Here is a 26,761-nt window from a genome sequence, read left to right on the forward strand (position 1 = left end):
TTTTACTTTGAAAACATATTATTATTTACCCTTCGTAAATTTTCTCATAGTACATACAATATTTGGGTATCTCCCTTAAGGACTTACATTTTTAACATCATAGGGCTATTCATGCTAGGATGGAGTCTGATCTGATCGACTTTTTGATGTATTCCCTTGAGTAGACCCACATAATGATGTTAAAACCTTTTTAGTTGGCCTACATATGACTTATTTGTCTTTGTACTACTTTGATTTCGATATTACATTTGTATATTATATACATTTATATGTATGTATTTTCAAATAATAAGTTCCTAGTGTTTTTCAGTAAAAAAAAACAACAAACTTTTCATTAGCATCACGAATTTGATTTCAACTCGATGTGATTGATTTCAACAAGTCATTTAGTATTTTACATAAGCTAATTTTTAATGCTAAAAATATCGAACGTAGCAATTTGATCGCGTTCACTCGAGTCGTTCACCTGTTTTCATCTGCATACATTTTAACTCGTTCGCGTTAATTGGAGCGACTCTACTAACCGGCAGGGGTGGTCAACTGTTTCTTCACTTATCCACATCCATTAGAACGATCTGTTTATTGTTATGTCTAGCAATCCGTGTCCATACTATCTATTCACTAATAGCTAACCGTGCCCGTACTAACTTGTTAAACTCAAACCGCATCGCAATAACCCGAGAAACCAAAACCAAAATCTACACACGGACCTCGGCTTAAGCACCACTCTCTCCTGAACGTCTGTAACTAAGCGGAACATTCGAGAGAACAATAGTACCGCCTTTGTATGGCCTTTTTATTGCGATGAGAAAAGGCCGGCGTGAGAAATGTGTACGGTTAAAAAGACCCTGCATGACCTGCCATAGCATCACGGGAATATTTAAATATTTGTGGCTGGGTTTGAAAAATTCCTATGTCAAATTTCTATAACACACCATAAATTTTCAGTTAATATGTTAAATTTACGTATGTATCTCCACTGAAATATATAATCTTCTACAAGCAAAAATTCTACATTGTATGAATGTATATAATTGATTTATTCAATGTGACGACCATAGATAAGGGTTGAAAACCTTCGGCAAACACAGCGATGATCCTTCTGAAATTGAATTTTAAGCGTTATCCAAATCTAGGCGAGGGATTTTGGGAAATTGCATCGTTCGTTGCAAATCTGCACGGATGATCGATTCCGTGCATTTCTAAACGAAAACACGGTTTTCTTTTTTCCCCATTCAATTTATGTACGTGCGAGCTGTTCCGCATCCGTCTGCCTATCCCACACTTCCTCTTTTCATAATTTATTATGTTTTGGGACAGGAATCCGGGTCTTAACGTAAAACGAGGATATTTATTTAATCCCTCGTTGTTGTGTGTTTGAGTTTTTTAGATTATTTCGTTTGTTTGTTCGACCGGCAACTTCACTTAGACGACTTCTGCCTTGGATTAATTATTTACTCGGAAATGTTAGCATGCCCCGCATTATTAAATGTATGTGTGTACATATGTAGAACGAGTGCAAACAGTGATGATTAATTAACTACATACATACGTTTAATTTAAACAAATTAATTTAAATATCCTATATATAAATACACATACATACATACATACATTTAATATTTATTCTTCACATATGCATATGTATGTACCTTAATATATTCCACTTAAAAAGCTCCATTATTTAAAAATTGTGTTTAAAATAAGTCTTTAAACGCCTTTAACTATAACTTTTTCAAACTATATCTTATAATGAATGATAAAATATATTTATATAAAATTACATGGTCAATGCTGTGTTCTATGTCCGAGACGCGCCGCCATTGTAGCGCCACTTTTATGACGTTTCTCTTTTTTGATAGTTGAATTTATTATATTGTGTTATATTTTAGTTATCTGATAAACTTACATCTTTATAAGCAGTTGATATAAATCGGATCATAAAATTTTATTTTATTTTTACATAGACCAGGAAGGCCTATCAAGTAATGCGCCTTCCTACACAATTAATTACAAACATTGCAGCTTTTTTTATTACATATGTAAATCGCTGTATTTCAAGAGGTTGAAGAAAACACAATTAACAATTAATTCATTCATTAATTAATCCAAAGAGACATCTACGGATTTGGTACATACATTTTTACATATTGTACATAAATCAAATTCAGATATTTGTGATATGTCACAAATATCTGAATTTTTAGGATGCGGGTAGGATGGTTTTTGCCAATTTAATGGAGGACCCGTCTCAACCATGAAATCAGATTGGCAAACTCTGATAGAAACGATCGACTTGGAGTCACAAATATCCAAGTCTGACCAGCAGTATTAAATATTAGCACGGGATCGAACCCGGTAACCTCTCGGTGCTTAACATAAACGCAACCACCGAGCCATACTGCTGCCTAGTATGTATTATGTATATATGAACATATAAATCTACGGGATGAATAGCCTAAAATACACCGCCTTTCCATTAGATCTATGCTTTGTTTTTATCTCAAATTAATATAATATCTATTACATATAATTATCTATTTATTACATACATATATTAATATCATATTTATTACATATATCAAATTTATATAATATTTATTTCATATATCAAATTAATATAATATTTATTACATACAAATGTGCCGATTGTTATGAATGTAGAGTCATTTCGGCAACATTTATTTGCTTAAGTAATTTCCATCATTTTCTACAACATTTTTCCATCGATCAGGTAATTAGAATGGTATCGAAAATTTTTCTAATAGATGGAAAAAGGTTATAGAAAATCATGCTACTTTTTCGAATGAGTTAGATATAAGAAATATTTTTGTCGTCAAAATAACGCACATTAGTCATATACTTCGAAACTTTAGCATCATAAAGCTATTAATTGATCTATAGCTTAGCTCTTTATTATATTATATACTAGTTGTTTTACCCGGTTTCGCAGAGTATTTGTAATATAAATAGCATAAACATGGCGAATCCTATAGTAAATATTCATTTTTTTTTATTAAATTATTTTGAATCGAAAAAAAAATCGACTGGTTGTCATAGAAATTTTGACTTGTTTACGAAATTCCCAACTAAAGATATATACATACTTACATACAAAGTCTCTTTCGAAATTATATATTAGATATATACATATATATACACATATGCATATATAATACATATATAGGTATGTATGTACATATGTAGATTTATTTTGAATTCTTGTGCTCGCTATAGAATACCATTACAACAAGATTTACAGCCACATTTTCATATACTTTAAGTTGAGTTTTCAATGCGATTTTCCGGCGAGAAAATACGAAAAGGCCCAACTCGATTATCTCTCGTACACTTTGCTCACTTTTCCAATGTTATATTGTCGTTTAATGTTATCAACATTACCGACGGGAAACTTTCCGATACGAGCGACACATCCGCCAGGAGGGATGGGGAGACGGCTTTCAGTGGCTTCGGCTTATCGCCAACCCCATTCCCCCATCCACCCACCCGTCGTATGAAGGGGCACGTCCGGACAACACCACATCCCACCCCCTCCTTTCGAGGGGTGTGCGATTAACTTAATTCGGCTCGTCCAAAGTAATTAGCCGAGTGCTAATGACCGGCCGAGATATTTGCGCCACCCTAATGGCCCACCCACCGTCCCTCCCCATCCCTATTTCAGTCTCGATAAAGCGACGACTTCGATCCGTTCCATCCGATTATTGACCGCGGTCTGGGGGTCGATTGCTTTAAATGGCGGACCGGCTTATTTGCTATTCGGACCGGGGGGGTCAGATTACCAGTTCGCAGAATTCAAAAGTCTGCGACATTAAGAAAAAAATATACGTATACGTTGCTTTGTCATAATCGAGTGCACTTAATTAACACGATCATGGTCGTTTTCGTGTGCAAATAAAAGCGTGGGAAGTTCATTGTACGCTTGTATGGAATTGCAAATTCTCATAGTCGAAGAAAAAGTACGACTTTGGACGTTGAAATGAATTACGTGTGTAAGAAACTATAGCACAGTTCATCAGTCTTTAGTATTATACATATATGTAGAAGAGATGCATCCAAAATCCAAAATTATTCCTATACTATAATTTCTCGTAAATTTATTATATTTGCACTGTTTCACCAAAAAAATCATTTATAAAATATGTACATATATCTTTCTCCATTGAACGTGAATTTGAACGCAAAATCTCTATCGTGTGGCTTTTTTCCAATGAATTGATGTTCTATTTTAATCAATGAAATTAGTCATAAAACCACTATAAATAATTGTCAATATTATTTTTTTTTAGTCTAATCTTAGTTATAATAATATATTTTCAGCAGCGTAATATTTACATATTTAGCTATTTTTTTATTAGTACAAAATCGGAACTTCTGACATTCTCCGAATATTTCAATACCATTTATTGAAAAATTTCAATGAATAAAATTTTTATGTATGGAACTTATAAATACCGAATGTTCATTTAATAATAAAAAATACCCCTTTGAAATAAATCGATCGATGTAAAATTCCTTCCTTATAGTCTTGCTAAACAAAACAATAAAACACTTAACGATTCGATCGGAATTTTCATTAAAATGAATAAATTTCGTTTTAAGATTCCATTCATAAGTTTTATTTTACGAAGCAAAACAATATCGACTTCGCCTCGACTCCCTATTCTATGCTATCCAATATCGGAAATTCGTTTAATTCCACCCAAGGCAAATATAATCATCAATCGAGATTATTAAGTACCGGAGTATGATTCGTACAGGTGAATCAATATTTACTTCAGATTTTGCATCGCTATATTATATTGCCTTCGGGGCTCTTTCTCCTTCAATATCTATCCGATACTCTATGAAGGATAATAACCAAACAAACAATATCAACCCTATCTCTGTATAAATCTAACGAATTCTAACGCTGTGATTTCCTCTTTTTTGTTACAGATATAAATCGTTCAATCTTTTCCCGCAACAATTCAGCCAACGTTTCATAAAGGTAAATATCTAAAATAAACCATGATATAAATAATTAATATGATATAAATAATTAAATGAGCTCATTTTACCTTCTCTGTTATATTATATAACTAGCATTAAATAATTCTTCTATGTACATACTTCTAGAAGTTAACCCGTATAACTTCCGCCGGTCTTGTATTTGATTTTTTCGTAATTTGCATTTAATACACAGATGCTTTTAAGCCAGCACATTAAACATACATACATATATATATATATATATATATATATATATATATATATATATATATATGGATATATTTAGCTAATACACAAATATATACATACAATATGTACATATGTACATACATACGTAGAGGGTGAATGCCGTTAATCCCGCTAATGCAAACCGCCGATACACGTGTCGGTGACACACAATAATCGGGCTCTCTAGTCATCGTGTCGGTGTCATGCCATCTGATAGCACTCAATTATCATCAGTCATCAGATGGGCTTGATCGTCGGTTAAATCATTTCGGCTGTCACTTTGATTACCGGCGTCGTTTAATATTTCATACGGTCGTTCGTAATCGGTGGCGGTTTCGGTCGGTAATGCGTCGCGCTAATCGGTTTTAATGTCGGAAAGCGAATGGATTTTGACAGTGATCGTGCACCTTTTCTCGGAAAGGCATGGGCTGAATGTTATCGCTCTAACATAGTGGCAGTTAATTTATAAGCCGATGTACATGCGTACATGATTTTACATATTAACATGAATATTCACATGCATATGTATATACATTTGTTATTTATTTTACATACATATTATATGTACATATGTATGTGCCTTGATAGGAATAAGCCCAAGGCGACACGGTTAGATTAATGTTTGTTAATTTATTAATTTGTATTTACTAACAATTTTTCAAACATAAAGTACATAGAATAAAAATAGAGACGTCTGTGGACAATCAACAACTTTTCGATACACAGTGAATGAACTTTTAAATAATTAATTAATTGTTAATAAACTTTTATAAGATTCAACAAATTCGAGATTCTAATAACTCGAATTTGCGAGAAACTGGGGGGAGCATAGCGATTTATTGTATCTCAAACAATTAAGCTAGAAAAAACGGAAAATTCTAACAGGAGATGGTTTATCTGTGTTTTTTTTAATAAACACCAGCAGCATATTTGGCCGGGATTTGAACTCACGGTATGCAATAGCTCTAACAGTGCACTACCCTGTTGCCATACATATGTATGTATGTACGTATGTACTTAGTCATAAAAAAAAAATTTTCAAAAGATAATTTAATTGAAACAATATTAGCATTTGTAAACATATACCTATTTAAGAATTGAAAAAACCGACCGTCAATATTTTTTCTTTTCGAATTCGCGGAAATAAATTTAATTAAATGTATAAAATCTTACCAAAAATTGGAATACTACGAGATGTGATATGTTTTTTCCCGAGTTTCTAAAGTGAAAAAATAAAAAAAAGTTTCCGAGAAAATCATATCTTCTTAATAATTTTTTGGCAAATTATTAAAATATTATACTTCTGTATGTTCAAAGGACAGCAATTCAATTATAATTACAAACAAATCCTCCGAGATTCGACCGCATTTTTTTACGTCAGTATTCTCAATGTCATGTTTAATATTAACAAAGTTTCTTCACAAATAATTTTACTCTATATTATAATTCTTGCCTTTTGTTGGTTTCCCAAAGCGTTTTGCTGGGTACTTTTAAGTTCATTTTACATAATTTTTCTTCAAATTTTTATGATTATATTTACGTATGTAGTATAAATTATTTGATAAACATATGACGTACTCAAATATAATAAGTCACACTTTAAATTAAAAAAAATATCACCAAAAACAAGAGATCAAAATTTTTAATATCTCCCGGATATTGCAAGAAAATTTCTAACACTGCAATTATTATACCAAAACATCATATATTTAACCTCAAATTCATAAACGTATATACATAATTCATAGATAAAAAAAATTGAATGTAATTAATATTGTAGCTCAAAACTTGAATTTGCTTATTCCATTTGGAACCCTTATTTTAAAAAGACGTTGTATCTTTAGAAAGGGAAGAATTACATCGAAGAATTACAAAAAGCTTTCCGAATTTAAATCACTTTCATATGATATAACATTGAAAAAAATTAATCTTTACACGTTGAAGACCAAAATAATGAGGTGATCTAATTGAAATCTATCAAATTATAAATAACCATTATATTTTTCTTATGACAAATGTTCTTACGTTAAACAATAACACTCATATGAGAGGTCATACTCTCAGACTCTAAAAATATTTTTACTTCAAAATAATCAAAGAATCTTTCTTATCAAATGGTGGTTAAAATTTTATTTTCGTCTATTGGGAATTGTCAATAATTTCTTTGTTTTTTGATTTTATTTAAAATCTTATTTGATATTTATGTACTACTGTATGTATTATCAAGCCCCTTGAGCCCATCGGCTTTGCCGCCTTTCCAAAGTTTTCTTAAATAAATAAATAAATATTCAACATGTCTAATTCCATCAATATATGTACATACATATTACATATGATATATACCGAGTGCTGCAAAATCAACCTACATATTTACACAAGAGTATCTCAATTGAATTCATAATTACACACATGCATGTTGTAAAGCTTATTAAACCGGCCTCAGACTCCAATTCAGCTGGCGCTGAAAGGGTTAAATTTTCACTCCATCCACTCGCCCCTCTCCACGTGCAGATGTTTATCAATTACAATATGGAAATAATTCAAAGCGTTTGAATCGAACTCCATTAATTTACGAGAGCTGTCGGCTCCAAGCGAATTTCCCTATTGCAATTAAAGGCCCATAATTAAAAGCGTATATAAAGCTCACGTCGGATTAAAATACACACACACACACACACACACGCATACACTAAACCCTTCTCTCTTTAATTACACGCGGATAATAGTGCAAGACCTCAAAATTCACAGAATTGTAATAACCCGCCTGGTTGTATTGCTGTGTGCCATTGGAGTCGGGAAAACCCCGGCTATGAACTAATCTCTCTTCCATCTCGGGCCACACACATTAGGTGAGCCTACAAAGGATTTTCCGTGACCGCTAAGGCCTTAGTCCCTCGTCACTGGATATGTGTGTATGTGTGTGTGTGTGTGTGTGTGGTAGGTTTTCCGGAAACTGTGAACAATTATGTTTTGTTGCTTTCGATGTAGACGAACCCTACTGTTGCAACTTAATTAAACTACTTTACCGGCTTAATTTTACTGCATGCTATCGTATCATTTAAACAGTATCAAAGCGGGGTAGGAATCATCTTTTATATAATTTTATCTATGTAATATATATACGTTACTGTTAAATTGTTATTGTCAGTGAAATTAGAATTTCAATAGTGAGATTATAATATCACTGACTCATTCAACGATACGATAGAATTACAAATTCACTTCTCAATGTCAGTGAATTTGTAATTCGAACTCTAAAGCACGATGCGTTCGAATTACAACATACTACCAACTCCAACTTAACTAACTTAGGATTTACAACCTAACCTAACCTAACCTCAAATAAATAAAACCTTCCCTAACTTAACCTAACCTAACCTAACTTTCAATAAATAAAACCAACCCTAACTTAACCTAACCACAAATAAATAAGTGTTGGCTACTTAGATGTCATGATGTGTTTACTTTCGCATGTCGCAACTGATAGTGGACCGTGAGGAGAGTGGGAATAGACAGGAGCGGGGTTTTCGCGTGGGGTGGCGCGATTCGTGTTGGCGACGCACTACCATCCAACTGTCAAAAATTATTATTTCACTTATAGAGGCCAGTGAATATGTAATTTCCGTATTGAAAATATAACTGTACGAAGATAAAATGCAATTGGATATAATTTCACTGCTGTTATAATTTCACATACCGAACCAAATACCCAGCGTTTAATAGCAATTCATATAAATATGTAGTTTACGGACAAAGTTGTGTCGTGTAAAGTATATCGAATTTATGGTTCTAAATTGTAAACTTGCTCTGCATTTACATATATCAAATTTCAAATCAGCATTTTATTAATTTGAATATGATAATTTTAGTATTATTTAGTCGAGAATGTTTTATGATTCAAGATTCTTTCATACGAATGTATGTATGTATGTTTATTATAGTGGACATACGAATATGTATCTACATACATACATATGTATATAGGCACTTAACCGAACAATGTTCTACTGAGCATAAGAAAAAAATATTTTACTACCCACAGAACGTCGTAAAAAAGCGGCCAAAAATAAAATAGAGTAAGAAATTTACTAAATCATATTTATTTGACCCACCCCCCACCCACTACATCCGCGGTTCAATTCCGTGTTATCGCTCCATAAGTTTTTATATCGGCGAACACGTTCCCAATTCACTCAGACTTGTCGTACGAAGTAGGAAATAATTCACCTGACCAGCGCAATTCCATTTTCCCTTCGGAACACAAAAAAAACAAGATTGTAAATCCAGAAAACTTAAGAAATGAATCGTTCCATTTTCGTATTATTATTATATTTTATAATATAATACATATACGAAGTATAGACAGATAAAGTAGAATTCTTTTTATTGTGTGGCTTTTTTCGAAGAAAAATGACACTCATTTTTCTGCTATACAAAACATCCCTATGAAATTCAGTCCTCACTTTGTAATTATAAATTTTCTTTTTTTTTTGATAAAGGCAATCGTGGTCAGCTCTGTAGCTGAGTTTGCGGCTTTCAAACATCCCCCTTTCTTTACACACCCTCACAAACACACGTACATTCTTTTCAACATCCCGTATCGGACCCCACACGGCTCGGTAATAATTTATAATCAGGCCGTTTTTCCTCCACGCGGAAAAACCCGGCGAATTTTCCGACCGAAAAAACTCGACTGCCAGACGAAAATGTACATCTTGCTCTTTTTTTCCAAACGAATTTATCGTATTTCAGGTGGAATTGTTTTAAGCACTCGTCAATTATGCAATTGGAATTTTTTTCTAACGTTACATACGTATTGATCATACAAAAAATAAGGGTTGCCAAACTGTATATACAATACTAAAATAATAATTTCTTAGAAATATCATATTGAATATATGATATTTCAAAGAAATTAATATTGAAACTATAAATCTACTATGATACTAATATTAGTTTTCTTGGCCATTTTCAAATTCGGTATCATAGTATTCTAATATACATAGATATTTTTCTTTTCTTACATGTCACATTGCCAGTAGTATGACTCGGTGGTTGCATTTATGTTAAGCACCGAGAGGCTACCGGGCTCGAGCCCTTGGTTAATGTTTAGAAAGGTTAGTATTTCGGCAGTGCTGCTGGTCAGACTAGGATATTTGTGAATCCAACTCGATCGTTTCTTGCCAGAGTTTGCCAATTTATCTGATTTCATTGTTGAAACGGTTCCTATCAAATTGGCAAAACTCATCCTACCCGCTGTCACAAATATCTGAATTTGATTTATATACAATACATATGTAAAAATTTATGTACAAAGTCTAAATCCATAAATGTCTCTATGGATTAATTAATTGTTAATTTCGTGTTCTTCGGTCTCTCGAAATACAGCGATTTATGTAATAAAAATGCTGCGATCTGTATAATTAATTATCTAGGAAGGCGCTTTAAGGTATACCTGTTAGGCCTTCTTGGTATACATATATCTATGTAAAAAATTAAAATGTCTATGCAACGCCGAGCAATTTTAATTTGTCTCAAAGATGTTTCTAACGTATTGAAAACACAATAAATTTCCATTAATATTATATTATAATTACGTACGTTTGTATGTACATATGTACATACGTACATACATGGCTTTCTTTTAAGTAGAACGATTCATTTGTACAATTCAAATTGGAATCCAGCTATTTTCCTTTTGTCGAGGGCCATTTTCCTGCTGCGGCAGCGCAAAGTAACGGCTCTTAACGGCGTTCTTCTCGACCACCTAACCTCTTCACCAGGAGTTGGCAACTTTTTGCCTTAATGACTGTAATTACAGCAGAACTCTGTACCGACACCAACAATAGTCTAAGGAGCTTAAATTACGTGAAGCTCCACCTCCGACCCTCCCTTGCAGTCCTTAAAAGACCTCTCTCCCGTACCTTTAATGTGTTCCGGGGGCGGACAAGGAAAGGACCCCCTGTTGCCGAGGTATATCCTTTAACTAAAGTGAATATGCTCGTTAGTGGTAGAGTGCACAAAGACGTGAAATCGTCACAGGAAGACCCCAGCTCTATCATATTTCTTATCTATTATCCGATTCAAAAGAAAACGATGCGCACACACACTCGTAGCAGTATGTATGTAGTAATAAGGGCCATATTGGGACAAACGGATTAAATTGAATCCTACCCCTTGCACCCCCCTCCCTCCCGTTGAACCTTTCCTATATATTGAATAATAATTTGGTCGTCAGTCGACATTTTTACTTAATCTGTAGGTTACGAAGCAGTATTACCATGCAAAAGATGTCCGTAATTGTGTTATCGCACAATCCCTATTGAAATTTTGTATGGGCTTTATGCTATTCTTTGCATATGCATCTCCTTTGCGCTGCCTTCTTTTTCTTCCAGAAGATTATATGCACATTAAGCCTATTGAACTAATATAATATAATGCATCAGAGGCATATTTACTATGAATGATTATATGCCAGCAGCATAGCTCGGACGTTAAGCTTCTGCTTACCGTCAAGAAGGTGCCGGGTTCTATCCCTGAATGAAAATGAATTTTTCAGAGTATGCTGTTGGTCAGACCTGGATTTGTGACTCCAGGTTGATCGTTTCCTATCAGAGTTTGCCAATTTTCTCTGATTTAATTGTTGAAACGGTTCCCGGAAAAAAAAATTGGCTAAAAATCCTTCCTACCTACTATGTCACCACTATTTGAAATTTGATGGATGTACAATAAAAAATTATGTACAATTCATAGATGTCTCGTTAATTTGCGAGTTTTTTCAGTGTCTCGCAATTCAACGACTTATAATAAAAAAATGCTGCATTTGTATTTGTAATTGGCCAGGAAGGCGTATTGGGATTTACCTGTAAGGCCTTCCTGGTATATATGTAAAATAAAAATAAAAAATAAAAAAATAAAAAAAATAAAAATATTCAACGAAAATTAAAAATAAATTTTTTCGTCCAATAAAAAGTTATAATCATACTTTACTTCAACTCAATGTGAGTTTCATACTTCATATTTTCCTCAGTACTTGAAATTATTCTGTTTCACAAAAAAATCATTCAATTATTGATGTATGCACCCACACTGTTGTCGATTTTATCGCGTAATTAGTGGCTCCCTTTCATCGATTGAACAAACTCTAATAGACTTGTACCACTTCCCGTACATACATAAATACGTTTTTTCCCCCAATCATCCCCACATCTAGCATTTGATCTAATCACCGTCAATTACGAAAGTCGCAGTCGTTAATAACGGAACATTCTCGTATTATATAACGATCGATTTTCCTTGAAGTATTTACTACTCCGTAAATACACACATTATATATACATACATATATAGATACGAATATATTTTCCATCATTTATACGTATACCTTTTTTTATACTTTCTTCCCCTTTTTTCCGAGACTTATCTGCTGAAATGTTAACTGGCAATGGCGCCGTACCATGATACGGCCTAATGGAATAACTTTTTAATACACAGATAGTTTTTTTCCTTACAGGGGGCTCTTAAGTTAAAAAACGAATGAATCTTATGCCGTTAAAAAGTTTGTCGCTGATAAAAATCGGCTTCGTTTCTTTAAAATTATACCACTGCACATATATGTACATATATCTCGATAACCTATCTATAAATTTTCATTATGAAAAATGTTACTCAAAAACATTTCGTGATGACTTTTTTCCTAAAGTTCGTGAAATTCTAATGAGTTTTCACTGTTTCAGTGCGATTGTTTTAACAAAAAAGAAAATGATACACAGCATTCTACTTTATATTCAAAGCGACTCTTTGGAGGATTTCATGGAGTTTTTATCGAACTGACTGAAACTTTAAAAACGAACAGTATTTTTTGGTCGCACATAAAATGGACGTCGCTCTTTCGCCCGTCCATTTTCTCGATACGCTAGGAAATCAAACGCGAACTGAAAAGTACCAAATAAAAAATAAAATAAAATAAAAGACCGCAATCTAGTGTGTTCGCAGACTTTCAAGTTCCAAGTTGTATTGATGCACTTACAGACCGAATACTACTGATAGTAGCTGAAATAAAAATAAAATATTTGAAAATAAAAATACTATCGCGACTGTTCGTTAAGAGCGGTCGCCGTTTCGTTGTATAGAATGAGATGTTTTTCCTTTTTTTGAACATTTTTCGCGGAAAAATAAATCGTCGACGTTTCGCATTCCACACGACACATATTCGCTCAAATGAACCGTTAACTCGATCATTATAATCGAACTAGAACGTCTCTCTCTCTCTCTCTCTCTCTCATTATTAACGAGTTTTCCTCGCATCATTCCGATAGTGTGATCCGTGGAAAACGACTCACAATTTAGTCAACGAAACGAGGAAATCTAGTATACGTGTATAATACATATTGGACACGTATTTAATTACATCCTTAATCATTTACGTATTCATGATTTATCATAATGAATTTTTCCGCAAACTATCTACTATCCAACATATTATCATAATTTAAAATATTAAATCGCAAGTATTTTTGTTACCAATGCAGGTTTTAAAGTGCTAATTGCTTTCGCTAACAAAACTTCTATTCAATATTGAGAACATCATTTATGTACACTATGTACATATGTATATTAATAATAAAGCACACTTAAAACCTGCGTCAGGGGAAATTTGAACGTAACCACTCATTAATATTACAAAAGTCGAATGATTCAGCATAAAAGTATTGAATGTATGTAAAACAAATAATAGCCTTCCCCATTTTTTTCTTCGACGTTAATATACGTAAAGGCTTTCGGCTACATACATTAAAGTAATCAGTCGACAATCTCGTGTTTTCGCAAAGCAAATATGAGGGGTTAGATCTGAATCGTTTCCAGAGGTAAAATTAATTTAAAATTATTTAACGTTTTTAAATAGAAAACATATTTTTCGTTTACATACTTTCCTATATCGTTTGGAAATTGCGTATGTTTCGCGGTGAAATGCACATTTCACAGTGTAATTATTTAAAGTGATTGATGAAAATTTGCGCGTTTTGATTGATTGCTTGATTCGTTTTTAATTTCTCTTGATATTTTGGAAATCGGAAAATACACAAAACCTTGAACTAAGTACGTTGAATTAAGTCCCATAACTGAACTTTCTTCTACTAAACGTCATCGCATTAATCGCCCAATAATAAATCATTTTAATTGCTTTTGTAATTCATTTTCACACTCGATACCTCTCGAAATACAGTTTCTAAAATTCGACTATTGGTTTACAGTTTGGTAAACCAATAGTCGAAGAGCACCAAATTACATATTACTTCAACCTCTTAGAAGTGATTGAATTATTATTGTGAGGTCGAAAATATATTAATTAATACGTCTAATAATAGATTTTAGGATGAAAACATTTAATATTACATTATTAAGATGGAAATATTTAATGAAAGCTTTGACGTAATTGAATACTGTGTATGATATTTCTTAAGGTCAACTCTGGGGGAGGGGGGGTCGTAACCTCAGTTTGTTAGATACATACCCTATCGTTCAAAGCAATCTGCGATTGCTAGTCCTAATTGCTAGCACACCCCCGAGTATCGGCCGATCATCCCCGATGAGAATCGTCTCCATGGTGATCCCTAACCCTTGCCTCCTCCCCCTGCGCCACCCACTGCTGCTCAAGATAGCCTCGTGTTTATTTTCCGTACATAAGAATATTCGCTTAATTTTTCTCGTACACAGGCTTGGGGAGATGGAGGGTGGAGAAGTGAGGTCGAAACGAATACGGCCTCGTTAATATTACTTAGCCGTCGTATCCGGAAGAAGCTTCCGGATTAAACGGATATAATATAACAATGCTGCGAAATTCGTTGAACGCGGCAGCATTAGTAATTGCAAAACGTTGTAAATTCAAATTTAGCTCTAGAGATATTTATGTATTACATTTTACATACAATAATTTCTTCAAATTATTCATATACTTCTTGATTATTCAAAGCGTTTATAATTATTTTGTATATTATAAAGTATGTATCAAATCAAAACATCGAAGGAGACTTATTAAAGTTAATGTTTTATACTATAAATTTCAAGTTGTTAACTGGGCGTAGAGTTTCACTCTCCTTATAGAAAGTCTGTAGTATATCGCCTATGTACTTACTACTCATGTTCATATTCGTATATCGCCTATGTACTTAATGTTCAAACTTATAATTGGCTATATATTTGCTTAAACTTGTGTATATGTTTGTATATTTGCATACTTAGCGTGCTTCCATTACTTTGCACTGTGCAAATTTAACCACGGACATGTATAAATGGACCTCAATAAGGGGTGATAAATTTTTTATTTTTTAAATATTCCAGAATGTAATTTTGGCGTGTCTCAGTATTTTATTTGCATAAATTAACCCGATTAAAATTCCCAGTCGCTCGATTGGTTAATGCCTTTGTTATATGAAGTACATAGCTCACTTGCACTATTCGATCATTTCCATTCAATGTGATGATAATAGGCTTTTGAATATGCATATTATGTCGCATTAGATAATGGCGAGAGATTATTAATTGTGTAAGGATTCTATGCAAAGTGCATTAATAATGTGCCGCTTGATTATAATAATCCTGCATTATAATAATCGTGACAGTGTAATACGCATAATATATTACGTTGAAAGGTTTTTCGTGTCTGTTTATTTGGCCTTTTGCGGCGGAAGATCGTATTTCGCTCAATTATTATTTTTACTTTTTCTTTTTAAAACTCGATTTTAAAACTCATTTTGAAATCGTTTGAAAGAATATCTTATTTCTTGCGATCGCGTTAGAAATCTGGTTGTAATTTAAACTTTTTCACAGTCGGATCTGATCTGATTTCAACCTTCATTCGACTTCAATTTAACTTGGTCGATTTTTTTCTTCTATAATCGCAATCCCCTTTTGAATATATTTACTGAATATGTAAAGCTATCATCTAAATTTTTTTTTTGAATGCAATTACAGTATCGATATTTAAATCAAAATATATTAACTACATATATGTACGTATGTAAATATGTATTACTAATAAACTATACATCTATGTATTATATCAAGAAAATATCTTCAAATGCAAAATTTTAGCTAGTGACCTCGTAGCATTTTATCTCAAATAATTCCTTGTATGTATCTTATAAATATATGTACAACAGAATTTCTGACTTTAAACTCCTGACGCTTTATTTATCCATTTTCGATCTCTAAAAAAGGTTGAGCGCCATCTTTGCAACACCAAGTCATGAGATTTCCTCACCAAATTTCAGTCAGCAACTTGCAGTATAGCTCGGTGGTTGCATTAATGCTAGTCACCTAGAAATTCCTGGGTTAAATATCTGGGTTAATCTTGCTTGAAGATAATTTATTTGGAGTATTTCTGCAGTGCTGCTGGTCATACTTGGATATCTGTGACTCCAAATCGATAGTTTCCTATCAGAGTTTGCTATTTTGTATGAATTCTCTGTTAAAACGGTTCCTCATAAAATTATTAAAACCGTCCTGCCTACTATTTGTCACCACTATTAAAATATTATTTCAATTTTATAATCTCATCATAATATACAGCCATTCACCATCCACTACTGGATGAAGGCCTCTCCAACGTGCTTCCACTCTTCTTTATTTTCCGCAACTCTCATCAAATTCTCACCCCTCAAATTTTCCTAATTTCGTCTACCTGTGGTCTTCCTTTTACTCTTTTGCATTCTCTCGGGTACCATTCTAGTACTTCTTTTTTCCACCTTTCCTCCATTCTTCTGGCCACGTGGCCCGACCATTGCCATTTCAATATCTTCATTCTATCCACTATATACACTATTCTTGTCATACTTCTCACCCACGTATTCCGTGTCCTGTCTTTCCTCGTTATTCCAAGCATACAACATTTCATACTTCTTTGAGTGCATTAGACTTTGTGCAGTTACTTGGCGTTCAATTTCCAAGTTTCACATCCATACGTCATCACTGACAAAACACATTGATCGGATAACTTATTCTTCAGGCAAAGTGGCATTTTTTTATTTAAAATCATTCGTCCAATTGCACTAATTTCATACGTCTCTTTATTTCTTCTAAATTTATAATCTATAAATGTATATATGTATACCATAGGTGTCGCTCAGGAGCAAAATCCATAATGGCATCATGGTAAATAAAATTTAAAAAAAAGTTGACTCGAAATATTCTATCAAGAATTTTTCCTCACATCAATTTATTTTAATTTAATTGTGACCCACGATTTCGCATCTCAATATTTCTTTCAATACATCTATCTCATACAAATATACCTACCACATCCCTGAGACATATCACGTTTCTGCTGCTTGCACTTTTGACCTGACTCTTGATTTATTACGCGTCATATACATATGTATCTCGTCAGCATTCACAGGTAGTATCAATTTGTGACTCCTGACCCAGACAACCACATTTCTTTTAATCCGGGGGCATAAAATCGTACGTGTGCGTGTCTCGTTAGTGGAACCGTTGTGGTTCCACGTCGGCAATTATTAGCAATGGCGATACGCTCCCGAGGGCTCCCGGGACTCCCAGGATGGTAGTTTAATTCGTTTAACGAAGTTATGTTTCATTAGGCGCGTGCCGCCTAAGTGCCTCCGCTTATTGGCACTTAACCGTGCCACGGCCCTGGACGACTCCCCCTCCCCCGCATCCTCAATAATTCCCTTATAATGTGAGAATAATTCAATTCGGCTCCGTACCCGATGTGACATACGCCCTTTTGCTTCTTGAATATATTTCACGTCTCGCACACTTTACGGCGCAAGATAATTTTATTAAGGCGAAAAGTCGCCTTAACTATGAGACGGCTCAATATTTCAGCCAAGGAGATGAATTCGGAATTCCTGTCACATCTTGATACCTAAATTGTTAATTTAAAATAAATAAAACTTGTAATAGTTTTACATTATGTATACATATAATTTCTTCCTCTCTAATAAGCAACAGTGAGCTTTTCATTTATATAAAATCTAACGATGCGAGAAAATTGTAACTATAAAATCATTCATCGTGGTTGGCACAGGCATAGAAATTGTCTGTAGACAAAGCGGCGAATAAATCAAGAGTTTGTCTGCCATAGCAATTTCTCAGACACTAATAACTTGTCTACCAACAGATAAAGCTTTTGTTCACAACACAATATTTTATAATGTGATCCTATATATGTGTATGTGTGTCGTTTCCTTTCAAGGAATAATCATGCAGAAAATTCAATTTTTATCATATGTGAAGTATACTATTATGGTCTGATTTTGGGTCGATGTGATCCCAAAATCGGCTCAAAAGGCTTTTATTCATCGGACAGGAAGTTCCAATTAAATTCACCAACCTTTCAAATAATTTTCAACAACATATGTAAATACATATATATATATATGTACACGTACATTAAAAAAAATCAAAAAAGCGTTATTTTTTTCAAAATCCATCAAAATATAAAATTATTTCAAAATAAATTATAATAATTATTCTAATGTAAATAGTAGATGTGAGAAACGATGAATGATTTTTGTAAATAGTAGGTGTGAAAAACGATGAATGATTTTTGTAAATAGTAGATGTGAGAAACGATGAAATAAATTATACTAATGTAAATAGTAGATGTGAGAAACGATGTTTAAGAAACATCGACAATGAACTGGAGACGCGCTAATACTGGCGTTAAAGGGGGTATTCTAGTCTAGAAGCATGAATTTTAGGTATTTTTTCAGGTGCAATAAAAAAAAATATATATATTTTTAGGAGCCATTATTTTACCAAATATTTATTAATGTTTGAAAAATACATTAAAAAAAAATCAAAGGAAAAAATTCAAAATTCAAAAAGTTACAGGCTGATGAAGTGAGGGTCTCAAAAAAATGGTGCGCCCTGGTTGACACGATTCCAACCCTCCTAGTATTCCAAAATCAAAAAATCAAATTAATTCTTAATCCAAACAAATGCTGCTATGGCATGAACTACGGAAAAGTCAAACAAAAATTTTTTCGCAAAATAGCGGCTGTTTGAAATTAAAAGTCTATTTTTTACCAGTTTTTTTGACTTTTCCGAATTTTTAAAAAATAGTAAAAATTTGAATTTTGTCATAGTTCTAGTTCATGCGATAGAGGAATGTATAGAGAAAGCTTACACCAAATTCCAAGTAAATTGGTCCAGTAGAACTTGAGATATCATGTCAACCGCCTCGAAAAAAGTAGTTTCGATAAAAACGGGTTAACTTACGTGCCGATCAGATGCCACGTTACTAAAGCAGCTATATGTCCGAAAATAATTTGAAATTTAAAAAATTCTCTTAAGGACATATTCTTAAAGGTTTAAGCTTTGAAAATATGAAAGAAAAAAATTCGATTTCTTCAAATTTCTAGACTAGAATACCCCCTTAAGAGGGCTGGACAGCAGCGCCTTGTCCATACAAACGTACTTTACTTCTCCCTAGCTCAATTATGGTACTAGAGAAATTATGTTTTAATATTCTATGGATATCCACCATTAGGGTGCATCTATCTTTTTATTTTTTTGATTAATTATTTTTTATAGGAGCTAGGAGCCGCCAAACATCTATAAAATCGCCTCTTTTTTACACCCACGAAAAGAGTCTAGCGTGTTTATTTAACGGTCGATTTTAAAAAAACTTTCACAAACTTCAATGGGCTGGCGGCAGAGCAAATATATTTTTTAGAATTTTTAAATTGTTCTCAGATTCTCCATGATACAGAACATCTTTAACAATTAGAGGCACTTCCAAATTCCAAAATTCGCTGTTTTAGATGTACCCTATTGTACATACGTATGTTCCAGAAAGCTTTATCTTTACTACATTCAGTAGAAATTTTATCGTTATACTTGTATTCAGTTAGTTTATCAATATGTGGTCAAAATTTCATTTCATATTAGAATTCCACAAGAAATTTGTCCTTCGTAAGATAATTACACATAAGCCACAGCGGAGCTCACTGATCAAATGATTGATTCCCAGTGGATAAGTCGGTAGATTCAAATCCCAGTCGGATACAAATCGCAGCTGGCAAGATCAGAATGGTTATTAAATCCATATTGACCGTCTCTTACTAGTTTTTTTTTTTCAATTTATATAACTTATCGTTGTTACGGTTCCAATAAAATCGGCATCCCCTCCCTCTGGCACATTCGGCTAGTCTGAATTTATCAATTGTTGCAACCATACTTTCATTTGTTGCATACATCTTTCAATTTGTAATAAACACCTCCTACATTGTATAATGTGTTTGGATATGTACTCGGTGAGTCACACTCTTAAAACAAAAACTTTAGATTGTGCGTCATATAATGCATATGTATTTACATACATACGCGAAAAAAAATTGCATTATGTAAATGATCGAAATCACTTATCCCTCGAAGTTATAATAATAATAGTATACGTGGTTTATTCCGATTTTATTTATTTTCGCAGCAAATAATTGCGCACCTAATAAGTCTTTAGTCGTTCCGAAAGGCACACACAGGGGGTCTGTTGTTCTAGCACCGTATATTTACACATGCATACATTTGTTAGAACATAATTACACACCGGCACATAATAATATATCAAACGAGTGTGCGTACCATAGAGCGAACATAATAAATAATGCAGTATTTGCATTTTATCGCGTGAAAAACGACATTATTAATCGCACGAACTGCGAACTTTGCGGCCACATCTTATGCATTAAGATCCAGTATAAGACGCGTGATACATATTTTGCCTGAAAGTACACGTTTCTCAGATACTTAAAATACATATTTATATACAAATATATTTGAAAGATTATATATGTATAATATATATATTTATTATCAGACTTAAATTGATTTTCAAAAATCGCTTGGTGCCAAAAATGCTAAAAAAAATTAAATTTGTTAAAATATTTGTGTTTTTATATGCACTATACTGACATATGTATGTAGGTCTTGAAGACAATATATGCATCAAGTATAAAATAAAATTATTCAAATCGTACATATCTTCCGTCTGAACTGAATAAAATTGTATTAAGAGAAATGCTTTCCAAGCTAGCGCCTTTCGGAGCTTGAAAAACGTCGGAAAATTGCAACAGATGCGATCCCAGATCATCCTGTCGCGCCGTTTATACGTTTTTGCTCGCAAAAGGTAAATTGTTTCTTCCGGTTTGCGAGTGGCGGAAAATTAAGGTGGCAACCCATTTTCGCCAGTGAGATTTTATTGTTCGCATATATATTTTCCTTTTGTGTGTGTTTTTTTTTATTAAATTTTCCGCTCGGTTTTCCGACGGCCGGGAAATTGAACGCGCACAAAGATTGTGTGCAGATGCTAACAAAGCGAGCGAACGGTTCACCCTTTTATTTTAGTTTGGACACATCTGAAATATTCGAAACGTCCATTATTTCTTGTCGAGATTTATAGTGTGTTTTTTTCTGTTCTCGTTACAGTTGACATCCTACGAGGGCGATCGGTGTAAATCATTCCGAGGAAATGTCGCAATAAAATAAAACGCCGGATGAAAAATAAGGCGTTTCTGGTCTACACATCCTGAGGAACAGAAGACGGCAAAATAAGATGGGGAAGATGTCGTGCAATCTATGGCTGACTAGTGCGGCCATCTTGATCGCGCTCTCATCACTTCCGGTCCAAGGAGAAAAGCAACCCTTCCGATGTCCGGAAAATCCTACGTCGTGCTTCTGCCTACCTGATCATCCAAATCATTTCACGATCGATTGTTCTGCAGGTACAATTTTTCATTATTTTGATCATTATTTTATATGTATACATGTCATTTAAGCCGAAAACAATTCTTTTCATTTTTAAAAGTATACATAATATACAGTAAATATCTTGATTATACCATGTTCATAAATATTGAATTACAATTAAAAGTATAACATCCCGACAGAATATAATCGATTTCAAATGAATAAACATACTGCCTTTGTTAATATATTGTACATACATATACTACTTATACATATGTATGTATATCTTACTATCGTGCTTTCACTTTTGTGGAAAAATACTTCAAAAGATTTTCTTTTCTGTGCTACAGAACGTAAATAAGAAGGTAGCTGTAATATTATTCTTTCCGAGTTGAAGTACTCAATTTCAAAAAAGTATTCTTAACGCGTTTGCCGTTTTGTTATCATTTCATCATCTCTTAGTATAATAATAGCTGCAAATATGTACTTTTCAAAAATTTTCAATTATATTATAGAATTATAGATTGTGCTTTTAATTTTTAGTTTATTTCATTTTAAGATCTCGAAATAATTCTATTCCAAAATTAACATAAACGTGCATGTCAAAAGACTATAGCCTGTGAGACTTCTGATAAATATGATAAATTGAAACTTCTTCGAAATAAAATAAGAATAATACTCGACACGAAAGTCTCCTTCATTAGATTTATGTTTGACATTTGCCGAATTCGTCTTTAAATTTTGAATTATAGTAATGTATTTATTTAATAACAACAAAAACATTTTCATATCATTGACACCAAAAAAGTATTTATATATATATATATATATATATATATATATATATATATATATATATATATATATATATATATATATATATATAATATATATTTCTTCATTTATTTATCCATTATATATTAACTCCGATCATAAGGACCACTACAGGTTGCTCCGACACCTATGACCACACTTTCGTACATAAGTACCAAATACACATACTGATATCATTACACATACTGATTACACAAAAGATGATTTGAAAACACTGTGCGACAATCCCTGCCACTCAACTCATCCACTGCGGAAACTGCTATAACAGTTTCATCATATGTAGATGTTCCTATTCCCAATTCATCGGGCAAAACTAAAGAGTTGGTTGCAATGCGCTTCAATAATGCTTTATTCAATTCAACCAGGATGGTCGTCTGTCCTGACATTACACCGTCATCCTCATCGCCCAGTCTAGCAAATATTCCATCGATGACAGATTGACAGCCAAACTGTACTGTGCAGTTCTTCTTGCAAAAATGTTGATGTGAATCAGCAATTGCCAAATATCATATACACACATTTTATATTTAAACATATAAGGAAGTTGAAAATATTGCGTTCATCGTAAATGTCGTGTGACGATTTTCAAGTTTTTTGGACAGATCTCGTGCCTACTTTGTCGCAGTAATCCATTTCCGGTTGAGCCCTTGGTGCCAGTCACGAACCCTTGTCGACCTATCGACAGCTCGCATACTTCATTTTGATTTTTTTTTTTTTATTTTGTACACTTTTGACATTCAAGCACCCGAACATGTCAAATATACGGCGAGACTTTCACAGGCTATAAATTTATTCGAAGTTTAAAGATATACATATGTACATACCTACATACATATGTATATATTTAATTTAAAGGTTAAAGTTTGACTTTGAAACCAAACTTGAAACTTCTTGACGTCGAATACATCTGAATGTATTTCTTAAACTCACTTGTGTTATACTTAAGTTTTCAACTTAAACAACCAAATGTTTGGTATATGTGCTATCTCATGCTACCCTTAATTAGACTCTAGTCGGGTTTTAATATCACTTGCCATTAAAAGGTTTTATTCCCTTTGTAAATCCTTCTCCTCCGGTTCAATGCTCTACAGCTACAATAACTATTCTACTATTCTTTCGGATGAATCCAACAATACTTAGTAGGGACATTAATGACGAGCACACATGAATCGCGACGTGAAAAACCCTAAATCATTATCGTAACGATCGTACGGTAGGCGCTCGTGCTTTCCACCATGCTTTTTAGTCTTTTTTATCATCAACTTTGACGGTTCGCGTGGGGAACGATTTCGCAGCCAGGTCGGTCATTATAGACGTGTTAACCGAATGCACTTCGTCGAATGGGAAACGCCCGTTTCAACCTCAAAGAAAACCGAGGGAAATAATGAAAGTGGGATGGGGATGGGTGGGCGGGAGGTTATCGGAAAATACGAAACTACGGTTTTCCGTGACGGTAATGTCTTTCTTTTAAGCGAAACGTCAAAAAATCGCACGTCTCAACCGACGTGTATAATCGCCGCAATCAAGCTTTCAGCTTTTGGATTATTCTAGTTTATGAACCACCCTGTACGTGACGAACCGCTAAATTCAATATCAATAGCGTGCGTAATTGACGCGTCCGTGACGCGAATGTTCCATTCGAACGAAGATACAAAGATCAACCTGTAATTATATGTATGTATGTACATGCGTACTAAAATAATAAAAATGTTTTCTTATTCGTGTAAATGAACATTTATTTGTAAATTCTCAATCAAATCATTTTTTCACATGACGAAGGAAAATAATATCTCACAAATATAAAAATATTATTTAACATTCCGTATTCATTCTGCATGTATGTATTTACCAAATAGAAAATTATTTTCCATACAAATTTATACATATATGTTTATTATACATACATATTATATATAGGCAGCAGTTTAGCTCGGTGGTTGCTTTTATGTTTAGCACCGAGAGATTACTGGGTTCGATCCCGTGCTTATCTTTAATACTGCTGGTTAGACTTAAATATTTGTGACCGGATAAGTCGGTCGTTTCTTATCAGAGTTTGCCAATTTATCTGATGTTCATTGAAATGGCTCCAACAAATCGGCAAAAATCATCGTACCTGCTGTCACAAATATCTGAATTTGATTTATGTACAATATGTAAAAATTTATGTACAAGTCTAAATCCCTAGATGTCTCATACGATTAATTAATTAATTAATTGTTAATTTCGTGTTCTTCAGCGTGTCGAAATACAGTGATGTAGTGCGCATTGGGGACTACGTATCAAGGCCTTCCTAGTATGCATACATACATATGTAAAAAATAAAAGATAAATAAGTGAGTTCAATACGTGTTGAAAACTTCCGACTCGCCCTCAGAACAAAAACCTTAACACGTATGTTTGCGTATGTGTCTGAAAAAGAGTCAATATTGAAATGGAAAATAAAATACATTTTCACGTATGGAAATTTGAGTGCGTCTGTTCCAGAACACTCAATCACAAATTTGATTGATACGCCGGAAAATCCGCGGTTATCAATCACGTATACATACGTGAGCGTATCGCTTGATAGACGTTAATAGATTTTCGGCGTGTTTTTTCTCTTTCCCTCGTTCTTTATTTTACCGAAGAAAAATTTACCACTTCGTTTTTTAAATAAATGTTTGAAATTGAATCAGCGATTTCACCATATGAATATTCAAATCTACGAATTTGAACGAATCGCTCTAAATAACCAATTGAATAAAATACATATATACGTGGGCAAACGATAACTATGTTAACTAGTTTCAAAATATTTACTATACAAACTTATTTATGCAGTATGATCTGTTAAATGAATTATTACATTTATAAATATATGCATATTTTAATAGTTCAATTGTACTTTGCATGTTGGTTGGTACTTTACTGTACTGGTTGGTTGTTCTTACGTTGCTAAAAATATATATTTCGATAAGAATAATCCTCGTCTTAGCGTCGTTATTTTATAGATATAAATTATATATGTATGTGTGATAAATCAAAATTAAATAATTGCATACATACATATTTTATTTTATTTTACATAGATATATACCAGGAAGGCCTGACAGGTAGACTCTAATGCGCCTTCCTAGACAACTTATTACATATATTGGAGCATTTTTATTATAGGTACATAAATCGCTGTATTTTGAGAAAAATGAATAACGCGAAATTAATAATTAATTAATTAATCCATTGAGACACCTAAGTATTTAGACTTGTTCATAATTTTTTACATATTGTACATAAATCACATTAAAATATTTGTGACATAGTAGGTACGATGATTTTTGCCAATTTGTTGGAACCGCTTCAATGAAAATCAGATAAATTGGCAAACTCTGATACGAAAAAATCGACTTGGATCACAAATATCCAAGTCTGACCAGCAGTATTAAAGATTAGCACGGAATCGAACATTCGAAGAACATCATTATGTGTTCTTCGAAATACTTTGTACAACCTTATAAAATAATATTCCAATAACATTTCGTTCGTAAAATGTTGTCTTGTCTATAACATACATGCTATTGGTCGAGAGGCGCTGAAAGATATAGCATGTACGTTATACCTAAGTCATGATATTTTTCTTAAAATACTGCTACATTATTTTTTTATCAATCAAAGGAGTCTCTTCCAACAGCGGATGGATTATATATCTATTAGAATTCTAAGAAATGTAAATATGTTCAACATAGTAATGCCTACTCTAATATATACGTATTTATAATGTATAAAAGAAAACTAAGCGTATTCTAAAATAGCCTCATAATTTTAAAACCTTAAATTTAGGTTTCTAACCAACTCTTCTTGTGTTACCCAAAATAAGCAAAATCCGCAGAAAACGCGTAACAATTAATAATTATAAACGGAAACATTTTAAATAACAATCGCAATTTATCGGAACTACATACATAAGCACGTTGACTTTATGACACCAAACCTCGAGTCTTTT

At 33.2% G+C, this 26,761-nt stretch overlaps 1 protein-coding gene across 2 annotated transcripts in view; it reads left to right on the forward strand.

The window, feature by feature from the left end:
- Positions 1–26,761, forward strand: part of LOC143912085 (protein toll-like) — a 189,722-nt gene that overhangs the window by 142,547 nt on the left and 20,414 nt on the right. For both annotated transcript variants that reach the window (XM_077431255.1, XM_077431256.1), the window contains 2 exons: positions 4,957–5,008; positions 21,688–21,983. In XM_077431255.1, coding sequence (XP_077287381.1) covers positions 21,815–21,983 — 169 coding nt within the window. In that variant the 5' untranslated portion in view covers positions 4,957–5,008; positions 21,688–21,814. The remainder of the gene's footprint in view (positions 1–4,956; positions 5,009–21,687; positions 21,984–26,761) is intronic.

The sequence above is a fragment of the Arctopsyche grandis genome, chromosome 5 (genome assembly GCF_051622035.1).
Source record: "Arctopsyche grandis isolate Sample6627 chromosome 5, ASM5162203v2, whole genome shotgun sequence".
NCBI lineage: Eukaryota > Metazoa > Arthropoda > Insecta > Trichoptera > Hydropsychidae > Arctopsyche > Arctopsyche grandis.